We start from the raw sequence: 22,591 nt of genomic DNA, 5'->3' as shown, positions 1-22,591 counted from the left end.
GTTAATGTCATGTCCAAGACTAATGCAACAAAAGAGTGATCCACATCTAAGGATCAAATCTGCTACAAGATACTAGGTGTATTTCCATCAACCTGCTTAATTTGAAACTGTGAACTTAAAAACGAGTAATGGAAACGTGAATATTTGAAAACTCTCAAATGTCGCAAAAAAAAGTATGCACTTCTGTTGTCATATTTAATTGAAATGATATCATGAGAAGGGAAAACCTAGCTTCATTCACACAACATCACTCAGTGGAAACACAGAACATTCACGATTGTGTTTTGTTGACTTTTCTAAAATAATGTATATCCAGTAAATATATATATATATATATATAGATATACACACACTATGCGAAACTGTGATGGAAACCCGGCTAATAATCATGTAAGTAAGACAAACCGTTACAACTAAGTACACATTACTTTTACAACATGAATCAATGTCGTGTCCGTTTAAAAGTGTTCACCTATTACCTGCGCTGTGCTACATTATAGTCGCTGTTACAGTAGTGAATCAGAAATGCTGCAACGTACTTCAACAGGCTTCATGTTACTACAGTAAGCCCAGCAATGTAACACAAAATAAATGTTTGTGTATGCTCTAAACATACATGAATAGGATGGACACAGGTCATCAATATCAGTCATTTTGTCTTCTGCTGAACAGTTGTTGAAAGAGTCAATGTTTAAAATGGAGAGTTAATCCTGAGAGGTTTGGTGGTGGTTGAGATTGAGTGAGAAAACACTTCATCAGTTGTGGTCATTTAATGCATTTTGTTTTGAAGGAATGAAAATGAGTTTAGCCTATTTCGATATCTATTGTGCAGACTGTGAGTTTTAATGAAGTGACTAAATGTGAGAACAAGTGACGGAGGAATGTAAATATGTTTTTCTATAATATCCTTTTCTTTTCAGCTCAGTGCTCAGTACAACCTCCCCCATGAAACTGACAGACAAACCTAATACTCTGGGCTTGAGTACCACACTGTGCAGTTGGATATTGGCCTTCCTCACAGTGGACCCCAGACAGTTCAGGCTAGCAGTCACACCTCCTCCAGTCTTGCACAGGCTGCAAACAGCCTGACTGGAATTAATTGGTTGATTTCGATGCTGTGAACTGATTGACCTGGCAGCCTAACGATGTTCTTTAATTTAATAGTTTAATCATACTATTATTATTATTATTATTATCACCAAATAAGATGATTATCTCTCCCTTTTTAAACCGTAACACAGTCACACGTTTACTCAGAGATATTTTATTTTATCAGTTAAAAAATCGATACCGATAATCAGAAAATGCTGAATATTACCACTGATAATCACCAGGCCAATAATCAGTCGATCCCTACAGTATATACAGTATGTGCTGCCATACCAGCAAACTTCAGAGCAGTTTCTCTCCTCATGCTGTGAGACCACTGAATTCATCCTCCACACTCCACCAGAATACTCTTTTTATGACTGACTGATTTTTATTTATTCATTCAACTTTTGATCTTTGTGAGTATGTGAGAAGGACTCCATCTGTAACCTCATTATAAACTATTGTATTATGCTGCAGAACAATAATTAAATTGAATTTTTAATCTCCATTTCAAGTGTTTAACGTTGACCCAGCAGCAGCCACACAAGAACTTTGTCTTCATGAAATAGCCTCTGACATGTCACATGAGCAGAGCTTGACTTAGATTAGGAGACAGCTGATCACATGACACTATCACAGACATGTCTAAAAATCTGTCCAAGCATTTTAATACTAAGAGTTCTCAATATTCAGTCTTCTGGACACGGCCAAATGAACCTGGCACCTGCTACACAGGCCTGGGTCATAAAAAGCTGAGGGCCCCTCCTGATCTCCCATTCTTCCCACATGTATCCATCACATGTAGAGCACAGAGCAGATTTTAAACACAACTTTAACTGAAATAAATATAACATAATATAAAACTATATTTCTTACATATTACTTTGGCCACTCTACATGAAAAGCTGCCAGATAAAATCACTTCTGTGTAAAATATTCTTGGATAAATTTGCTATTACTTCACAATCAGATTAAGACAATGTTGACACAATGTCCAGTCTCCAGTCTGGGCGATACTGAGCCATTTCAATCAGTAAACATTAGACATAAATTCTTTCATGAAACATGATGTCATCCATTTCAAAAGTGTCATTCTCGACCTATTAACTCAGTGAGCTCCCTCACCTCTTTTGTACAAGTTGCTCTCAGCAGCTTTGGACACTCTGCCAATATTAACTGTTCACTTTATCTGCATGTTCACTATAAGCAAGCATTCGGTGAGCTTACTGTAGAATGCAGACTGGAAACGGGGGGAAACAAAGAAACAACATGGTGTCAAGACTCCAGGGAGTCACTGCGCCCAGACAAGAAACAGTCCCACATATAACCCCTGTGCAGCCATGTATAACACCTACATCGACATTTTTACACTTTCTGTTTTGTATGGATTAATGTTAATGTTACGTATAATTGAGGGCGTGGCCATTTTGAGTGACAGGTGGGTGAGTGTATGTTTGACACAACCCGACATGCACCGAAAGTATCATCTCCACACATGCTCCACCTCTTTGACCATTTTTGGATTAGCTGGGAGTTAGGGGCGGAGTCAGGCTCTGCCAAGAAGGCAGCATGGCTTATACCTGATACATAAAATACAATAATATAATTATATATTTATACATTTTGGTTATTGCTCAAGCCTAAAAGCAAGCCAGCAGCTGCTGGGTAACCCTTATACTGGACAGATAGTTACAGTGGTAACAATCTTCTCATCAAGAAAGTGAATAATAATAATAATTCCCTAAAATGTCAAACTATTTTCTTTAAGACTATAAAAACAACAAACTGAACTAACCTAAATGAAACTGCAGTTTGACTTGGTTAATAATGGTAAATGTGAGTGCAGCCTGCTTTTCTCTGACTATAATAATAAATATATAAATATTAAGTCTTTTCGCCATGTGACGGGAATTTAAAAGTTGCAGGCACAAGCTGGTTGAATTCTCTAAATGGAAAAGGTTGTTTCCCGCCTCCTCCATTTCCTGAGTATGAGATATGCCAGCAGAACAAATGGAAAGGAGATCGTCTGTGCCAGAAATACTTGCTCCATCATCATTTACAGTAGATGCTTCATAATATGTCATTTGGCATATTGTGTGTCCCTCAGCTTTCCTTAACATTACCATATTAGGGTTAAAGAAAAGGATATTGCTTTGAATCCAGCCAGGTCTCCAATGCAGCATCACGAGGAAACACAATCCTGCACAGGGAAGGTTTCTCTACTTTCTCTCTACCACCACGTCTCTTTGTTCAAAGTATAATATAGCACAACACAACTATTTAAAAAGAGTAATTAGGGGAAAGCACCTGCTTAGGGCCACCACCAGATGTTTCCAGCAGGATCCTGTTCCAAGCACTAAATAACTGTCATTAGGAAACAGTCCCAGATTTATTATCTCGATGGTCTCATGGCTGGAGAACAGAAACAGCCCGTAGTTCAGTTCAGGCTATAATGGGCTGTAGCAGGAGTTTAGGCATAAAATAAGAAGTGGAGGCAGATATACTGAGGCACACATGTGGGAGAAGAGCTTTGTCCCATGGCGGTGGCCCACCTCCCTCTGGAGCAAAGTTCCAGACATGAACAGAGAATCTGACACCGGCTGGGTATGAATGATTACATGAAGCTGCGACTAACTTCTTTCCAGTTTTCTTGTTGAATAAACAATTGATATTCCAATCCATCTCTGGCTGAAATTCTGCGCCAGGACAAAGAGCGCTGCAGCTGCCAACTTTCTCCTTTGGCTGAGAAATGGCAAGACGCTTCTAATGCATAGGAACGAAATGATGGTCCCAGTGGTGATGAGAAGTACTTCATGTTTTCTGATGACAGAAGTGCACACAAAACGCAGCATGAGTTGGCATATGTAGAAACTACCAGTGAGAGGAGTAGAGATGTTTCTCTGCTAAAGAAACCTCCCACTCAATGTGTTTACTAGGTTACAGGTGATAAAGTTACAGGCATAAAGTCCGATTCATTTTTCTGCAAAGTCAATATTAGGTGACTAAGTTTCAAGCACATCCAAAGGACATAAAATGTAGCAGTAAAGAGTCAGATATGACCTGAGGAGTTGGTAGACATCAAACAGAGAAAAAAGAGAGGGCATACTGAACACAGACACATGAATCATCATGTCCCTCTGTGTCTGCTGGACGTGTAAATACATAACTATTTACTAATACATTAGGCAAAATAACTGTATAAAAGGTGATAAAAATATATTTTTTAAATAGAACTTTGTGTGACTGGGTATGTATTACATTTCTAGCACAATTAAAGTGTTTAAACTTCTGTCTTGATTTATTATTATCATTATTATTATTATTTTAGATATTTTTTCGTATGTTTAAGGACTTTGTATGAGCCCTCTGGGCTTCCTTCCTCTCCTGCACAATTTAAACTTCTGTGTAAATAAACTAAATTACACTAAACTAATGTAGTCTAGTGTTGTCAGCTTCTTCCACTTCATCCATGAAAAATCCATGAATACAGCTTTAAAGCTGTTTGTTGTGCCTATTCACAGCCAAACATGTTGCAATGAATTAAAAATATCACACTTAATAGTAAAGCCTTTCCTCTTTCCTTGTTATTATGAGCAGTGTGTTATAAGCACAATGTGATTCACCCAATGTGTCTTACTCTGCAGGTGTGAATGCAGCCAGTGTCTCAGTATTAACTCCAGAGCAGCCGTCTCTTCTCATGTGTCTACGTCATGGATTCAGTTCATACACACTGTGCATGATCACAGGCTCTGGCCCTATTTCTTGGTGTTTGTGCTTCATCTCATGCTCTCATTATCCCTGCTTTTATCTGTAGTTGAGCAGCCTCACTAAAGCACTCTGTAACAATCCTGTTTGTTAAAAGCACTCTATAAATAAACTCCGCCAAACTCCACTTGGCTCCTGCAGCTCCTATGTCTGGCCGGCTTCTCCTCTCCACTCGTGTGGTCTGCCTCAGAATTAGAAGCATTAGAGGCACTAACTTCTCAGCTGCACAGATAATCATATGATTTAAATTCTGTTTAGTGGAGAGTAAACTGACCATTAGTTTCTATTAGGAGGCAAAGTGTTGCTGTGACGGGGCTCAGGAACAACAGAGTCACTGTCCTGAGAATGATACAGCCAGAAAACCTCACTGTGTTTCATACATTTAGCTCACAGGACTCAACCGTTCCTTTCACAGTGGAGAACATCTATGTCATACAATTAGACCTGACAGCGTTAGCTAGTGTGAGACGTTCTCCAGAGGAAACAGCTTTCAGTGTCACTGCATTGAGTAATAGGAGGTGGTGCGACACAGGTCTGGGTGTGACAGGAATCATGTGGAATGTGCGGTTGGAGGAAAACAGATGGTCTGTTCTGTGACTGGAGCAGAGCTGCTGCAGAGTGAGGCAGGAGCGACCTCTGCTGGCTGACTGTGTGAAGTGTAGCACTGCACAGCACCACAAACACCTGAGCTTACAACATTTCTAATTGAGAGACGATGAACCAAACTGAGGGGAAGCAGAGAGTGTTGATATTTTTCAAAGCAAAACTTTTTATTTTGGCTGGTAATTGAATTTTATTTATTCATATGTCTATTCATTTATACATTTTGGTATGTCCTTTTATTCTATGGTTATCATTTTCCGTTTAATACCCTACTTTTATTTCTGGTTATTTTATTTCTACTTTTTATCTCTGGTTTTATTCTCGTCCAAACATTTCTTCCCTTTTACCATTTTATTATCTTATCTTTATGACTCTCGTTATCTTTGCTCTCCTGTCTTCAGTGTTTCTGAACGCAAATTTATGAGATTTATGATAGCGTTTCCTCAGGTCCTGTTATTATAGTCTTATTTTTATTGTTTTTTATTCATCACTTGCATTCAAATGTGATGAACAAAGAAGTGAAATCATACCCATCAGTCATGTTGCACTCTAAAGCTGCTTTAACACTATTGCCTGTTCATGTTCACACAGACTCTACAAATAAACAAGAGCTGGAAGCACTAAGTTGTATGGACTGACAGATAGCTCATGATTGGACAATTGCCAAGTGAAACAAGTAATAAGACACAACAAACATCCTGTTACTTGCTGATCATGGACTGGTGGCTCAATATTGCAGTTTTTCTCATTGTGTTTGTACAAACTTCCACTGTATCCACACATAGTTCACTAATAAAGTTTTCTCATTGTGTTGATGCAATTCTCATCTGACTCATGAAAACAATTTATACCTTCATCAGATAGAATGGCAGACCTCTCACTCACTTTGATACTGTCCTGCAGCATCAGTGTTTTCAATCAAATCACTTTAAACTTTATTTAAATATGTATGAAAGAGCAAGGCCAGCCACACACACACACACACACACACACACACACACACACACACACACACACACACACACACACACACACACACACACACACACACACACACACACACACGTTCAACTGCTTGTTAATGCAAATATCTAATAGGTCAATCACATGGCAGCAACTCAATGCACCTAGGCATGTAGACATGGTCATGACGGTCTGCTGAAGTTCAAACCGAGCATCGGAATGGGGAAGAAAGGTGATTTAAGTGACTTTGAATGTGGCATGGTTGATGGTGTCAAACAGGCTGGTCTGAGTATTTCAGAAACTGCTGATCTACTGGGATTTTCACGCACAACCATCTCTAGGGTTTTACAGAGAATGGTCCAAAAAAGAGAAAATATCCAGTGAGCAGCGGTTCTCTGGGCGAAAATGCCTTGTTGATGCCAGAGCTCAGAAGAGAATGGCCACACTGGTTGGGGCAGATAGAAAGGCAACAATAAATCAAATAACCACTTGTTACAACCAAGGTATGCAGAAGAACATCTCTGAACACAAAACATGTGGAACATTGAAGCAGATGGGCTACAGGAGAAAAGACCACACCAGGTGCCACTCAAAATTGGACAATAGAAGGTCTATTTTGATATTCGGATGGCAAAATAGACCTTCAGATGGCAGGGTCAGAATTTGCCATAAACAACATGAAAGCATGGATCCATCCTGCCTTGTATCACTGTTCAGGCTGATGGTGGTGGTGTAATGCTGTGGGGGATATTTTCTTGGCACACTTTGGGCCCCTTAGTACCAATTGAGCATCGTTTAAACGCCATAGCCTGCCTGAGTATTGTTGCTGACTATGTCCTTCCCTTTATGACCACAGTGTACCCATCTTCTGATGGCTACTCCCAGCAGGATAACGTGCCATGTCACAAAGCTCAAATCATCTTAAACTGATTTTGTAAAACATGACAATGAGTTCACTGTACTCAAATGGCCTCCACAGTCACCACATCTCAATCCAATAGAGCACCTTTGGGATGTGGTGGAACAGGACATTCGCATCATGGATGTGCAGTCGACAAATCTGCAGCAGCTGCGTCAGTAGGGACAGAAACCTCTGAGGAATATTTCCAGCACCTTGTTGAATCTATGCCACGAAGAATTAAGGAAGTTCTGAAGGTGAAAGGGGGTCCAACCCGGTACTCGCAAGGTGTACCTAATAAAATGGCCGGTGAGTGTATATATATAGTGTGTGTGGTGTGAATTTACTGTACTATATATATATATATAAGGTTGTTTTTGTCTTGTCTATTTTCTGATGCATAGTTGCATGTTTATCATTTTGCTTTCCTCAGTTACAGGAATTATATTGTATGAATTTACAGATACAGTTTTGTAAAACTGCTTTCACACATTTTCTAAACCAGGTCTCGTTATTTCAAAGCTCTACACACAAATCCAAAAAATGCTGAGAAAATGCAAAGTGCCACAAATCTGCTGAAAAATGAAATTGAAAATATCATACAGTAAAAACATCTCAAAATCAAATCAAAAACTTTTTTCATTATAGTAAATTTTTGGATAAACCAATTTCTAAATATGAAGATCTTCCATAGGCTTGTATATACTTTACTGTATTTCCATACAGTGTTGTAAAGTAACAGTACAGTAAAGTAATCTGCTGAGAGGGGTTGAAATGTACACAGTACAATAAAAACCAATGCAATGTTGAAACAGAATATAGTTATTTTTCCAACATGTTACTGTTTGACCAGCAGTACAGTGTTGTGTGTCTAAACATTTTCTTCACTCTATATTTTTTGCAGTTCTCCTTTTCTAAAGTCAGTCAAGTTATTATTAAGAAATCAAAATATTTTGAGTCTAAATCTTGAAGCTCTATGAAAAGGTTTGACTGACCTTTCATGTTTCGACACATGTGAACAAGGTTTTGATTGTTTCAGAGGATTCTGTTTTATGAAATATGCATGACCTTTTCTGAGAACTGCATTAACAGTGATCAGAATGACGTTCCTGATGTGTAAACTGCATCAAAGCCATTGAGAAAAACCGTAAACTACATGAAACCACTAAAGTAACCAGTGGTATCATACTGTGTCAACCTCAATATCGACAAACTGTGATAAGCTGATTTCAAATAAAGACAAAAGTTGTAAGTATATGATGACAAGTTGTAACTTTCATACAAAAAATACAACATTTCCTATGACGTCCTCTGCTTCTTGCTGTCATTCCGAGCCAGCCTGAGTTAAAATGATTCAACACTATACAAATTCAGAGAAAGAGTAGCGTCCTCGTCTCTGTTGTGCAATAAAGGGATCTCAGTTCTCATGATGAACAGAGTGTACAGTCCTGAACAGAGGTCAGTGGACGCTGTGAGTCCTCAGTAGCCTCAGCAGCTTCACAATTACCAGCTTTGTACCACATTCTTACTTAAAACCAATTCTAAGCAGGTTTTAGTGTGCACACAACAAAACAGATACAGTTGTTCACATTCACAGCTGGAAAGCTAGAATCACCACCTCGCGGTTAGTTCTTCCACCAAATAGTCAAGTTGCAGAAATATGATCACAATCTTGAAAAATGGCCAGAAGCGTTTCTTCAGAACATTATGATGATAGCGTATGAATTTGTGAGTTATGGCCAAAAACGCACTTTGACCCCTTAACCACCAAATTCTAATCAGTTCATCTTTGAGTCCAAGTGAATGTTTGTGCTTAATCTGATGAAATTCCCTCTCAGCGGTCTTGAGATATCACATTGAAGGAGTCAAACACATGTTTTATGAGGTCTCACCGAGCTTGACCTTTGAAAACCTCTGCTGAGGTAAGGGGTTAAAACCTGTAAACTGTTGGCTCTCTGTGGGTCATGGTTGGCCCCTCCTGATCTGGTCATAGAGTCTGTGTGTGACTGTGGCAGTCTTTTAAAGGTAGGAGTTATTCACTTACCCAGGCACTTGTAGAGGCCCTGACTTATCCAGGCCAGGATCGCCAACGTTATGAGGTCACCAAAACTGGCGGCAATGGGGGTGGCTACATTGTCTGGGTTGATGCCCGTCTTCTTGGAACCCACAATCACACCCACCATGATGATACCTGAACATGATATGAAGAGGGTGGAGCACTTTAGTAATGGTCATTAAATGACTGCTGACGTTCAGACATTTTTATACACAGAGTGTGTGTTTCAATGTTAGGTCAGTTACAGTGATTCAGCTCCTCCACAGTATCAGCAGTTGCTCTTTAACAGTGGGGCTGTCAGTGTGTGTGTATGTTTACCCTGCAGCAGGGAGGCTATGAAGGCCGTGGCCACACTGCTGGAGCACAGCAGCACAGCGTGGCTCATCTGGAACTTCCCCTCTGGGATCCAACCGAGAATCACGGCTGCTACGGCTGCCAGGAAACCCACCACAGTGGCCTGAACCTGCAGCAGAGAGGGAAGGGGGATTTAATGTCATGCCCCTTGTGATTAAAGAAAACAAGCATGACCATGTGTGTGAAAACAGGACAACAGCTTAAAGGATTAGCAATATCCCCATATATACACAGTTGAGAAAACGCTAATGTTATTGTAGAACATATCGAACACACTGCTCATCCAAACATGATGATGTTGACTGTGAGTAAGTGTGTTTATCGGTGTGTGGGTAGATGATTAGCAGAGCCTGTACTACAGCCTGTAGTCTTACTATACAGACAAAGATCAGTAGAACAGTCTGAGTGAACGCCCACCTGGGTTCAACCAATTACCACCATGTACTATCAGTCTAACTTAGCATGTAACACACAGCACACATCATAACCTCAACATCATCATGTTTGGATGAGCGGTGTGTTCGATATGTTCTACAATAACATTAGCGTTTTCTCAACTGTGTATATATGGCGATATTGCTAATCCTTTAAGCTGTTATCCTGTTTCCTGTAAATATGACAGAACACACAGGACATGAGATTTACTTATATTAAATATCTATGAATTGAACTGAATTGAGTTTCTTGCACAAATATGGAAAATAAATGAGTACATAAAAATACATTCAATCTGAAGGCATATTTGTGTGGGAGCTGAAAAAATATGGACAACTGGAGTCTGTTAAACTATCACTGCAGTGTTGATTTCTTTTTAATGAAAAGCCAGTATTGGCTCTACATATAGGCAGCAGCTGTGAGTGTGTGATTACCTGCTTCAGTGCCAGGTTGCCTATGATTAGATTCCACTTCTCTATTGGAGAATCCATCTTGCCCACATTCACCTGTGTCAGAGGTAAAGACAGAATAATCAAAAAGAGTATTCCATGACTGCTAAATAACTAGTTCCCTTCATGAACCTGAACATCTGTGGTCCTCATGACACATAGATCTGTAGTTTGTTGCAGGATAAATAAAAAATAAAAAAATCGACAGTGATTACAGTGAAAATACAGCTGTTTTCCATACATTGATGGAATTTATCAACGCTGATTGATCACAAATGTACTAACAATGGACCTGTCTGTCATAGTTGGACTAGCCATCGGAGGCAGTGTTGTCCCCTAATGTGTTAAGTAGGAGTCCTTGGCACCCATAAGTGAGTGGTGCCTGAGGGGTACTGGACGTGACTGCAGCAGTGGGGCCAGCCCTACAAGCAAATGTATATGACTGACTGAGTGACTGACTGGTCTTTATTTCTAATTCCTCTTATAAAAAAAAAAACACTTGAATTTCACATGTGCAAAATCACATGTGGGAACATGTGAGCATATGTACATGTGATTTTTGCACATGTGAAATTTAACATTTGAAAACATATTAAAATCACATTTGAAATGAGTGGAACACGTGCTGGCACATGAGAAGCATGGTTTTGGAACATATCTGTGGTGTAATGTTAAGTCCATGTAAATTCCCACATGAAACCTGTGGGATTAAATGTGAGACCTATGTACAGTTTGTTGTTGTTTGCATGTTTGCCAGCACTCACATTACTGCACATGTTGAAAGTGTTATGGTGAACTGAAAATCTGCAGTATTTCTGATGTGCATGTGGTATCATGTGGGACCAAATGTAGGAAACACATGTGTCCACATGTCTCTGGATGGGTTTCATGCTTTTACAAAAGAAAATTGTATCATCATATGTAGTCCAAGCATTCAGTCTTGTCTCAGTTGTACAGCAGCCTGCTTATATCAATACATATAGCCATAAGTTTCAAATAACAGTCTATAAATTCTATATGCAAAGATAGTATCAACGTTTTAATGGTTCAGGAACTGTATAATAACTGTGACTGGCTGGAAAAGTTTCTTAATGCAGAACTGCATACACTGCTAAAACAATGTGGTCACATGTGGCCCATACAACCTCAGATGATTGACCACATTGGTCAATCAATCAAATCTCAATCCATCGTATCACCTGAGATACATGTTAATGGCAGGTTTGAACAGGTCTTCAGAGCTTGAGGCATGGATACACTGAGCAGGTTCTACTGCCCGGGCTATAGGACACAGAGGAGTCTTGTCTTCCGTCCCTCGTCTCCAAGGCTGTTCAGCTCCTCAACTCCCAAACATCCCTGTAACCTCTGCTCACCCTGCTAGCCCTCCTCCGCCACACTCACACACTCAGACTTGGGTCATGCACAGATCACCTCGTGGACAGGATTCACACAGCTGTACAACACACTGCACATGTGTGCATTCATGGTTCTTTAAGAAGCAAAACTGTTCCCTCCTCACCACTCTGAGAAGCTGGTGGAGTGGTAAATGTTTGATCTGACTGTCTACCTCCCTCTGCAGGAAACCACCTCTCACTCTGCTATATCAGCACATTCCTCTGCTAATTCCTAATCCGCAAGGCTCTTACACCAAAACCCATTCAAGATGCTCCCACAAACTTTCCAAAGTAATTATAACTTCAACTAAGAAGGGGACAGTGACAGTGGAGACAGCTGCACTGGCAGACAAGGTCAGTCTCCAGTGGAGGCTGTAAATTTGTTCTGTTCACTTGACAGAGGAGACAGCTGTAACAGCTGTACAGTTTGTTACAGAGATGACCAATAACTATAAGCTATAAGAGGCTTAGCCTGTGGAGATGAGACACAACCACAAGTGCAGAGTGAGTGAACTGCTATTTTCCTGGTGTCCAGGTTATTTCCTCGACTCGTTGACTCACTGTGCACCTCGATGGGAGGAGAGGGTGTGGTGACGTAAATCCAGCGACACACCGCAACCACCTTTATTCATGTCTAACTCGTCTACGTTTATTTTCCATTTTTCAACCAGCTGACGGTGATCATGCAGACAAAAAAACTGTCAATAATGGCAGCAAGCCAGAATAAAGAATAATGAGTGATTCTTTCAACTCTATAATTCTCAACAGTAAACAAGTCGAGTGTCCTGAAGACACTCGCTGTACTGTGGTGAGTATCTTTACAGCTGTCTGAAGGCAGCTACAATTACACACAACAGAACTTCTGCTAATATTTTGTGCAACAGCATCTCTGAATTACACAATAACCACAGAAACCTCAGATCTGATGTTAACAGGAGGTGAGTTGGAGACTGACACTCTGACAAAAGTTCACATGGTCTCATGAAAGACTGTAGATCTCTGCTGATGTAATGCACCAGATTGTCATCAATCATTTTCCATGTTAAACAGACAAATCTAGACTGAACTAAACATTAAAGATTATTTCAGAAATAAAGAAATAGACCCCACTCAATTCTACCCTCACTGTTCATTTGGCACTAACATGGTATTTAAAGGCTGATGTTTATGGGTCACTGTATGATAAATAAACTGTTACACATGTAAAATAGGGCTGCACAATATGCAAAAAAAAAAATCATATTGAGCTTATTTTGGGAGAGTTTGCGATTTCAGTTGGAATTATAATTTTTTCATTTCATTTTCACTGAAAAAAAATGGAAAATGATGTGATTTTTGTTGGTTTTGTACCAAACAATCATGATCCTTTATGTCTGGAGAATATTATTTGTAGGCCAGGGCATCTCTGTAGAAACACAATGTTTATGGTGCTGAAAATGCGACACAACAATGTGGTGACACATTTCACCTTTTTAAAAAACAATTGCAGCTCCTGTTATGTATGGATGTTGCACTTGGCTACATTGCGATTTTGGTTATATTTCAATTAATTGTGCAGTTCTAACGGAAAACAAGATGACTAACTTATCCAAGACGTCCAGGTTGAATTCAACTCAAAAGATTCACTGTCTGCTCCTGGCTGTATATCCGAGCTCCTGTATTCATATTTTGACAATGTACCATCCCCAGCAGTTAAAATGAGATGCTGTGAAACTGACTTAAAACTTTCCATTGTTCTTTTATTTTGTTGTAGGTCAGCAGCTCTGTGTTTACGAGGCTGGAGCGTAAAAAGCAAGCAAACAGCAGCTGAGTCAATGCAGCATGAAGATGGATTCCACCTCTCTAATTACAACAAGAACAAGTTGTGTCAGAAAATTAAACATATCATCTACAGAGAGAAAAATGAACTCATCAGGAACTGTCTGTGTAGCTTTTCAAATCCGCTGGAGCCAGCTAAAACTGCATTATGAGAATATACGGGATGACAGCTTCTCAGTCATGAAGGCAACTGTTTGTTACCTCACAGCATGTTCATGAATTTATTTTCTGAAAGTTTTTAGTGACAGAAGCAAAACCCATCCTGACTGATCATAAAAAGTTGTGTTTGCTGGTTTCCTCATATTTCATCGTGCACAGTAAAATACTTCTGTTTGTGTGTGTGTGTGTGTGTGTGCGTGTGTGTGTGCTGTGTGTGTGTGTGTGTCTCTCACCGCTGTGGACAGCCTGGATGCCAGAGTCATCTCCAGGTTTCCCTTGAGGCCGAGCAGAGCAGGAACCAGGATGAAGATCTCTGTGATGTACTGGAACGCCTCCCAGTGCTGTGGATGACACGATAACAATAACACAATAAAAAACAATTTTTAACTTGTCTGACCTTTTAATTGCTTTATTTTCAGTCAGACTTATTTGGTATTCAAATCCAAATACCAATACCAAAAGATATATATATATATATATATATATAAATAATATAAGTATTACAGCAATAATATTGTATATCGCAATATTTCGTCTGGACTGCACTGAGATATTAAAATTGTGGATATCATCCAAACCGAGTACCCTGCAGAGTTTTTGACCAGCTGTAGCACCATGGAGCAATGTTTTAACTATTGGGTCCCTGTTTTGTGTGTGTTGAACACAAACACACATACTCTCCACCACTACTCCACTGACTGACAGTTCCTGGTTCTAACAAGCAAAGAAAAGTAACAACGTGTAATAAAAGAGTCATCAAAAGCAAACATGGATGTAAATAAATATAAAAATCAGCTTTGCTAAAGTTTTATGAGAAAAGAAAAGGGAACCTTTAATAATCTCAGTGTGGCAAACTGTACTCATTCCTCTCAGTAATAACACTGCAGGGGCATCCTCTGATCGTGTAGTCATCTCTGGTTTGAGCCTGTCTTTCTCAGTCCTCTTTTCCTATCATTTCTCTTCATTCTTCTTTCCAATAAAGACAAAAAATGCCCCAAAAAGACTCAAACAATTAAACAGTTTCTGACCTCTAGTAACGTTATGAAGCAAATATGTGGATCCCTGTTTTGTTTAAGTAGAAGAAGACTGCTAGCAACTGATCATGGGTGTAATGTAGGATTCAAACATTTAACAAAAATCAGCTCTTTAGTGCCTTTTAGTGAAACATGCTAAGTGTAAATGTAGAGCTTTTGTAGTTTTCTACACAGGGCATCTGAAATTGTCAAGATTGTGCCAAGAAATGCAACCTCATTAAAAAGAAGTCAAACGACAGCAGTCCAACAATCAGACAGGCTGTATTTACAGCCTCAGGTTAGGCAAACTTATCTAGAGCAGAAAATGAAGGCAAACTATTTTCCACTACATTTCACACACTGACTTCCTGCTACAACTTCAACCTATCCTTAGTAACATAGTTGTGCAAAAGAATTTTCCTGCTGCCCTGCCTGCAGTGGCGACTTCCATCAGCGCAGGGCAAAGGGCATCATCCAGGAATATTTCACAGCCCAGCCATGGACTGTTTACCCTTTGGGAGGCAACACACAAGCCTCTGCTCAAATGTAATTAACTCTAACAACTATGACCCACTGCGTCATAGCATATCACTATGTGATATAAAGTGGCGTTACTTTATATCACATACTGCATCACTGCAAATGTGTCTAACTTTATAAGCTGCTCATAGTTTATTCATATCCTGTACGTAACGATAACAGCCATTTCTTATTGTGCAGTAAAACCTGTTCATAAAATGATATTCCATACATCAGCACTCACACTGTTTCTTCAATAACCTGTACGTATATATATATATATATATATATATATTCATATTAGTACACTAACATTCACATAGTTTATATACACTTTATGTGTAATTGCAGTTCTTAATAATAATTCAGAATAAAACATTCAGAATAGAAAGGGTTGTTTAAAATACCTACATATTTATTTATAAATAAACATGATTATAGAATGCTTTATGGTCAAATGTTTTGGGTTAAAATGCAATCGAATATTGATACTGATATTGAGCTAAAAGCTGAGAGCAATGAAAAGCATTAGTTTATTTAAGTAATGTGAGGAAACAAATCATGAAATCATGTGAAGTACAGCACTAATGTTGTTTGTTGCTTATTTATTTAATATTAATATATGTTTTTCTCTTTTTCTCTAATCAAAGGTTTTTCACCTAATGACTAAAGATTTATGACAAGTGACTAACTGAATGGAACCATGTAATTTATCTGTCAATTCTAATGGCTGAATATTTCAAAATAAAAAGAGAGAGGAAAACTTTGTTGGGTGGATGGATCAGCTGCACACATTCTTAAAAGATAACTGGACAGATAAGATGTTTCATTGTTGAGTAATTGTACTTGTTCACTGACAATAAAGATGAATGTAATATAATCTAATCTAATCTAATCTAATCTAATCTAATCTAATCTAATCTAATCCTTAGCCTTTAATGCCATCCTGGTTTGAGCCTCATGTATGATGGATTCTGTGTGAATAGTTGTATTGTGATTTGGCTTACCTGCACAATGTCCAGCACCATTCCAGCTGACACAGTTCCAAATCCAGCAAGAAGGAAAGGCACCAGAATCTGCAGTGCCATAGCCAAAGGTGACTCCTTGGGCATATTCTGCAAATCAGATCCCTGCCCTTCACCCTCATCCTCCTCCTCCTCCTCTTCATCTGCCTCCTCCCCAGAAAACCTCCTCTCAGCCAACATGGGCTCTGTTTCAGAGTAGCCTCCGTCTCCACAGTCAGAGACAGTCACAGAGGATCGAGAAGCCCGGTCCAGGTGCCGTCGACTTTCTGCATAAGATGTCTCTTGTCTGTAGCCGTTCTGGAGGGGGCTGGCCTCAGGTTTAGCTCCGAGGTCCACCATGGCCAGCCGCTCCTCCTGCAGCTTGGTATAACCAGTGGGTACCATGGTCTGGAATAGAGAGGCGATCCGTCCAGAGGAAACAGGTTTCAGGGATAGAGCACTCCACCCACCACCTGCTCCGCTCATACGTACCGTCAGGCTAGAGCCCAGGGACTCCCCTAAAGCTCCTCCCAGACTCTGGATACTCATGATGTGGTCTAGGGCTGCAGTGTCTCATCTCCTGTCATCCAGTCGGAGGGCGATGTCAGGTAATACACAGTAAAGCTGGTTGACACTGTCTAAGGTGCATGGTCCATGTTTAAAACTGTCTTCAGGGACTCATCAGCCTGGAGAGAGTGGACAAGGAAAGACAACAGAGGAGAGAATAGAAGAACACAGTCTGACGCAAGATAATATCACACTCAGATGTAGCAGCTGAGTCACTTCTTATAAAGAGGAACAAAAACCCTCTTAACTGAGAACCAGAGAACTTAGACTAAATATAGAGCAGCTGTTTTCTAACGAATTACAGACCAACTTCTAAGAAATCCTACATCAACCTGACAGGAGTTTGAACCAGAAGTGTCCACATCACTACAGTAGATTTTAGTTGGTCTCCTGCCACATACCCTCTAAATCCTGCTCACAGTTCAGTGCTGGATTATTAGTTGGCACCCTCAGGCCATAAACTCACTACACAAGTGTCCTCATCTCACAGTGCTGTTAGCCACACATTCCTTTTGGGTGCTGTGAATGTGGAGACTCAGGCTCTGTTAATAACAAAATCTGAACATAGGAACATAGGTAACATTATTTATACTTTAGGTTGATGCAAACTGGGAAAGATAATGCTACATCATCAGCATCTGAACACATTAACACATCTACTTAACATATTAAAACATATAAGAGCTGCTGCTGTTCATTTTCAGTTTGTTTACAGCTGTGTTACTTGCCCTCTGTTGGTAAAGACGGTGTGGAGACCTCGGGCTACAGTTTGTACTCTGCACTACATCATCGTCCAGGCCTCCATAGTACCTTCTGTCTGTCTCTGACTTACTTTACACCACTTGTTTCATGGTAGTGACGTGGTTCAACGCCTTCCTACAGTACAAGCCAACAATTATCGTTACGTTTACTCAGCATGAATAAATAGGCTAGTCGTGTGGATATCTGTTTATGCTACTTAACACAGCTATGTTAGCTAGCTGTGTAGAAAACAAAACAACAGGAAGCTCAGCGGAGAGAATACAGAAGCCAAAGTTAGCTAGTATGTGGTTCTTCTAGTCGCCACTGGCTTTTCATTTGTTTTCCTGAAGTTACCTTACTGTTGCGGAGATATGTATTCCGGGAGAAGAGCTGCGAGTCTTCCCTGACAGACAGCCACGAAGCCGCGTCAGAGCAAAGAGCACCACCAAAGATCGTCTACGTGAGGTGAGATGAACCACTCAATTTGTAAATGGTGGCTGCAATCCACACACTTATAGTTGTACACATGTGGGTTGTATTAATTCATAACGAGGACCTGAATGATTTTGAGTGTTAGGTAGATAAAGGAAACAAAAATTACCTGTTTCTCCACAGGCCTCATCATTCAGTAAAACAGTAAAAAAAAAATGGATTTAGTTTAATCATTATGCTGTAACTAAGTCAAATATGTTATTTGCTCTCAACATACAAAGATAAATGAACGATGAAAAACAACTAATCGTGATTAACGGGTTTCGTGGTAAAAAACATAAAATAAATAAAATAAATAAAAAAAGCAATGCGAAGTGAGACCTCTCGCTCTGCCTCCAGGCTTGACTAAGAACAGAACAAAAAGTGCCACACTGGTGCCACAAAGATATTTTGATTGTAGTGCGCAGACGCAGAGTGCACCTAGCTGTCGCTTCATAAATCTCGTCTGTTCTGATCAAATCTGTCAGATGGGGAGTTTTAACGAGGCTCTGCTTGTGTTTTAGCCTTCATTTTTGATGTATGTGTGGTTTTCTTAGGTCATGAGTTGTTCTCAAAACAGTAGAGGGCGCTGTGTCTTTTCTCGTTAGTGTCTGTTCTCACCTTTCCACCCGGATGTTGCTCTGAGCAGTAACACGTGGATTAAAACAGAACCTCTTCGCAATGGACTTCACCACGGAGAAAACGAGCTCACAAGCTTTGCTGTCATGTGGCAACGGAGCAGGTCTGTTGGTTTTATGTATCTAGGAGAATGAGAGGACCAATGCTGAGAGTGTGAACGGGAAGTCTGTTAGGATAAGTTAACCTGTTTTAGCTAATGAAGGAGTGCCGGTACAACCCGCCAGATGTTGTTGTTGTTCTCACAGGAACGACGTTTGTGCTTTAAATGTAACGCTGTGGAGGTCCTGTTAATGTATAGGAATTCCTTGTGATTTTTCAAACTTTAAACATCAATGTTAAAAAACAGTCGCTTTGTAACTTTGTGCTTCCTTTCTGAACTCTTAACTTAATTAACTCTGAACTCAATTTTCATACGTGATACGGTTTGGTGACCTTGTTTGTGTTGCCAGGTCTCAGCGAGACGCTCCTCCTAAAGCCGAGGGCTGGCAGACCCCCGCAGACAGAGAGAGTCCCAAGAAGCAATGGTGAGATTGAACATCACTTCCCTGTATGATGTGTTGTTATTAATTAGATGTTTTACATTATTAACTTCCAGGAAAACCTAGAACAAATTTTTTTTAATGGACATATGATGTGTATGTGTTTTTTGTTGTTGTTTGTCAGTGTTGGAGCGGCTGCAGACCTTCCTTCCTCAGATGGCTGAGGCCAACGAGAAGCTGAAGCAGCAAATGGAGGAGGCTCCTGCTGGACGCTTCGACATAGAGAACGTGGAGGAGACACAGAGGGTGATAGAGATGGTGAGAGTCAGTCTGCTGCTAAATCTGTGCTTTCCTGCCTCCACCTAGTCATCCAAATGACTGTCAGACATGTTTCATCTTCTCTAATTGATTATTTCATCCTTTGATTGATCTTTGATTATTTATTGTTAGGTTTTTATTTGTTCTTTATACATTGATTCTCATTGTGGTGAATTGTTTTTTCTGAATTTGTCTGTTATTATATTATTTTATTTTTAATGTTATTTGTTGTATGATTTGACTGAGTTGTGATTTCTTCCTCTTGTTGTCAGGACGTTGCCTTGGTGGAGCTCAGCGGGTCAGACAGCGCCTCAGAACATGAAGAGGAGTCGTTGAGTTCTGAGGAGGACTCGGAATTTGATGATGAGCAAGAGATCACAGAGCAGAACCTTAAACTACCTGGAGACAAAGGCAAGAAGAGGAAGGCCAACATCCAGGTTCTGGACCAGCAGGGGGAGTAGATGTGTCACACAGCCGCACAGACTTACAGCTGCGTGTTGAGTTTCTTTTCCCTCTGAGGTGAAGTGGGTAAAACCTCTGCCTCAGGTGTCAAAGGATTTTAACCCGACTTCACAGACACAGAGGCCGTAAACAGAAATCTCCTGCATTGACCTAGACCTGAGTCATTGCCATGGAAACGACAGTAAATGTTATTTCGAATGGGTGGAGGTCATTTTTGTGAAAGTGCCTTTGGAGTCAGAACAAATGCTGTGATTACCTCATCCTGTATGGCCAACTGCTGATCATGTGACCTCTCATTGTACATGGAGTGTTCAGGTGTAACACGGTGGATCATCTTGTTTTTATGAGTGTGTTCTTACTGATGTAATGTTCAGGCTGTATTCTTAAACAAGTTAAACCGAACATGTTAGCCACTTAAATTAATCCTGTTAATTTGTAATTACATGACCATGTTCTCTGGTTAAATTGATCTGATCTTCAGCTTAGTGGCCACTTTATTAGATCCACCTTCCTAATACCAGTTATAGGAGCCTTCTTTGTCTCCCAGAGCAGCCTGAAGTCTGGGTGTCATGGAGTCAATGAGGTGCTGGAAAGAGATTCTGTGTTTAGTGAAATGGAGCCTTATTCTGCTGGAAGTAGCCATTAGAAGATGGTGGACTGTGGCCAAAGAGGGATGAACATGGTCACCAACAGTACTCAGATACGCTACAGCATGTAAACCATGCTCAGCTGGTAGAAAAATATTCCCCACACCATTAAACCACCACCAACTCCAGCAGGGACTGGATCTGCATGTGGCAGCAGAAATCCAGATTCATTAGACCCAGGGTACATATTTGTTGTGCTGTGAGTCTGTTCACTGCAGCCTCAGGTTTCTGTTCTTAGCTGACAAGAGAGGAGCACAGTGAGGTTCCTCTCCTCTGCTGCTGTAGTCTGTCCACTTCACAGTTCAATATGTTGTGCCTTCTGAAATGCTTTACTTAATTTATCTTGTGCTTTTCTTTGTGTCACTGGCTGATTTTATTTTTCAACTCCTTGAATTGCTTTATCTGAGCACCCAGTTCAGTTAGAAACCATCGTAATGAGGACGGTGACAGTGACGGTTATTTGTGATCATCTAGTGGTTGAAATAGCTGTAGACCAGCTGACTTTCACCTTTTGAAATTCAGAAAGGACTCTGACTCTTATTCTACCTCTGATATTAAACAATGACAGAAGAGCACAACTATGAATTAGTTTTAATAATCAGCGCTTATGTGTAGAGTTCCCAGTTGAGCGGTGTGTCTCTGGACTCCCAGTGGGAGGAAACCTGGAGTGTGAGTTTAAGACATATCAGCCTGTGCTCTATCAAACTCCAGGTTTCCACATCCTGTTTAAGAGTGTACATTCATATTGAAAAAAGACCCATCTCATTGTTGAGGTCAAATCAGTGATTGTTTTCCAAACATTCATGACGGAGGATTTATTGCAGGATCAGGCTGACTTCACTTTAGCTAGATGTATCCAATAAACTGCCAACTGAGTGTAGTTTATTATTCCTTTCCTCTCCCTTGTTCCCCATTGAGAACCAGCAGGAGCCTTTGTTACACTTGTACATCATTCATACAGTGTCACAAAATGACACTGTAAGCCGCAGGATGTATTATAAGTTTTCCTGAGAGGTCTCTGTGTGTACTTCTGTCAACTAAGACCAAATGACTAACCCTTTTTTTGTTTTCCTGTAGAACAGTCATTGTCTTAAAGAAGAAGAAAAGAGAGTTCAGAAGTGTGTGTGTGTGTGTGTGTTTTCAAAGGGGCCCACAGTCAACAGCTGACAGCAGGCTTTAATGTATGTTGTATTCAAGTCTCAAGGCAACTTGTAACTTACATACAGCAAGGTTATTTTTTCTCTTTGCGCATGTGACTGTCTATGAGCTCACACACATTAACAGTGAGCACGTATCATTTAGTCTCCTGCTGCAGACATTTTGTTTTTATTTCTTTGTATTTGTAAAATTCAAACATGCACATGGAGACTGCAGCTTATTCCAGTGTATAAGACATCCATCGTGTAACTGTGGTTCAGTCTCGGCTCTGTGTGTTCGTCATTATCTCCTCTTTTATTGACACCAGCTTTACTTTCTCAGACTCCCATGTTATAAAGCAAGAAATAAACAGTTGTATTACTTTAAATATTTTGCAGTGCTACATCCCTCTGAGTGACTGAGTGATGAAGTTACATCATTGGTCGGCCGAGTGATAGACTTTTCCCATTTCCCAAAATGATTTGGCGCAAACATTTTCTGTTTCATCAGGGTACTTTTACAGTGGATCACAACAGTTTTACTTTTCAGACCCTTTAGTGACTAGAATCACCTCCTCGTGGTTTTCTGCCTCCTCCACTCAGATTAGT

The 22,591-nt window shown here is 40.1% G+C and overlaps 2 protein-coding genes across 3 annotated transcripts in view; one reads left to right on the top strand and one right to left on the bottom strand.

Annotated features, from left to right (window-relative positions):
- The window catches only part of slc41a2b (solute carrier family 41 member 2b), a 44,579-nt gene extending 26,254 nt beyond the window's left edge, over positions 1-18,325 (bottom strand). The window contains exons 1-6 of one of the 2 annotated variants that reach the window (XM_023418743.2): positions 18,185-18,325; positions 16,526-17,208; positions 14,220-14,327; positions 10,601-10,672; positions 9,696-9,840; positions 9,366-9,512 (exon numbers count right to left, since the gene is read on the bottom strand). In XM_023418743.2, the coding sequence (XP_023274511.1) occupies positions 9,366-9,512; positions 9,696-9,840; positions 10,601-10,672; positions 14,220-14,327; positions 16,526-17,071 (1,018 nt within the window). In that variant the 5' untranslated portion in view covers positions 17,072-17,208; positions 18,185-18,325. The remainder of the gene's footprint in view (positions 1-9,365; positions 9,513-9,695; positions 9,841-10,600; positions 10,673-14,219; positions 14,328-16,525; positions 17,209-18,184) is intronic. The other variant, XM_023418744.2, reaches the window with a different exon arrangement.
- A 398-nt stretch (positions 18,326-18,723) lies between these two features.
- Positions 18,724-22,371, top strand: nopchap1 (NOP protein chaperone 1). Its single transcript, XM_023418745.2, has 4 exons — positions 18,724-19,043; positions 19,390-19,464; positions 19,604-19,737; positions 20,010-22,371. Exons 1-4 carry the CDS (start codon positions 18,983-18,985, stop codon positions 20,196-20,198), a joined length of 459 nt encoding a protein of 152 aa, XP_023274513.1. The 5' UTR covers positions 18,724-18,982; the 3' UTR covers positions 20,199-22,371.
- The last annotated feature ends 220 nt before the right edge of the window (positions 22,372-22,591 follow it).

The sequence above is a fragment of the Seriola lalandi genome, unplaced genomic scaffold (assembly GCF_002814215.2).
Source record: "Seriola lalandi dorsalis isolate HSWRI2012SDOR001 ecotype SW California unplaced genomic scaffold, Sedor1 jcf7180002054584, whole genome shotgun sequence".
Taxonomy (NCBI): domain Eukaryota; kingdom Metazoa; phylum Chordata; class Actinopteri; order Carangiformes; family Carangidae; genus Seriola; species Seriola lalandi.
The sequence above is the reverse complement of the archived record's forward strand: the minus strand, read 5'-3'. Positions and strand labels throughout refer to the sequence as shown.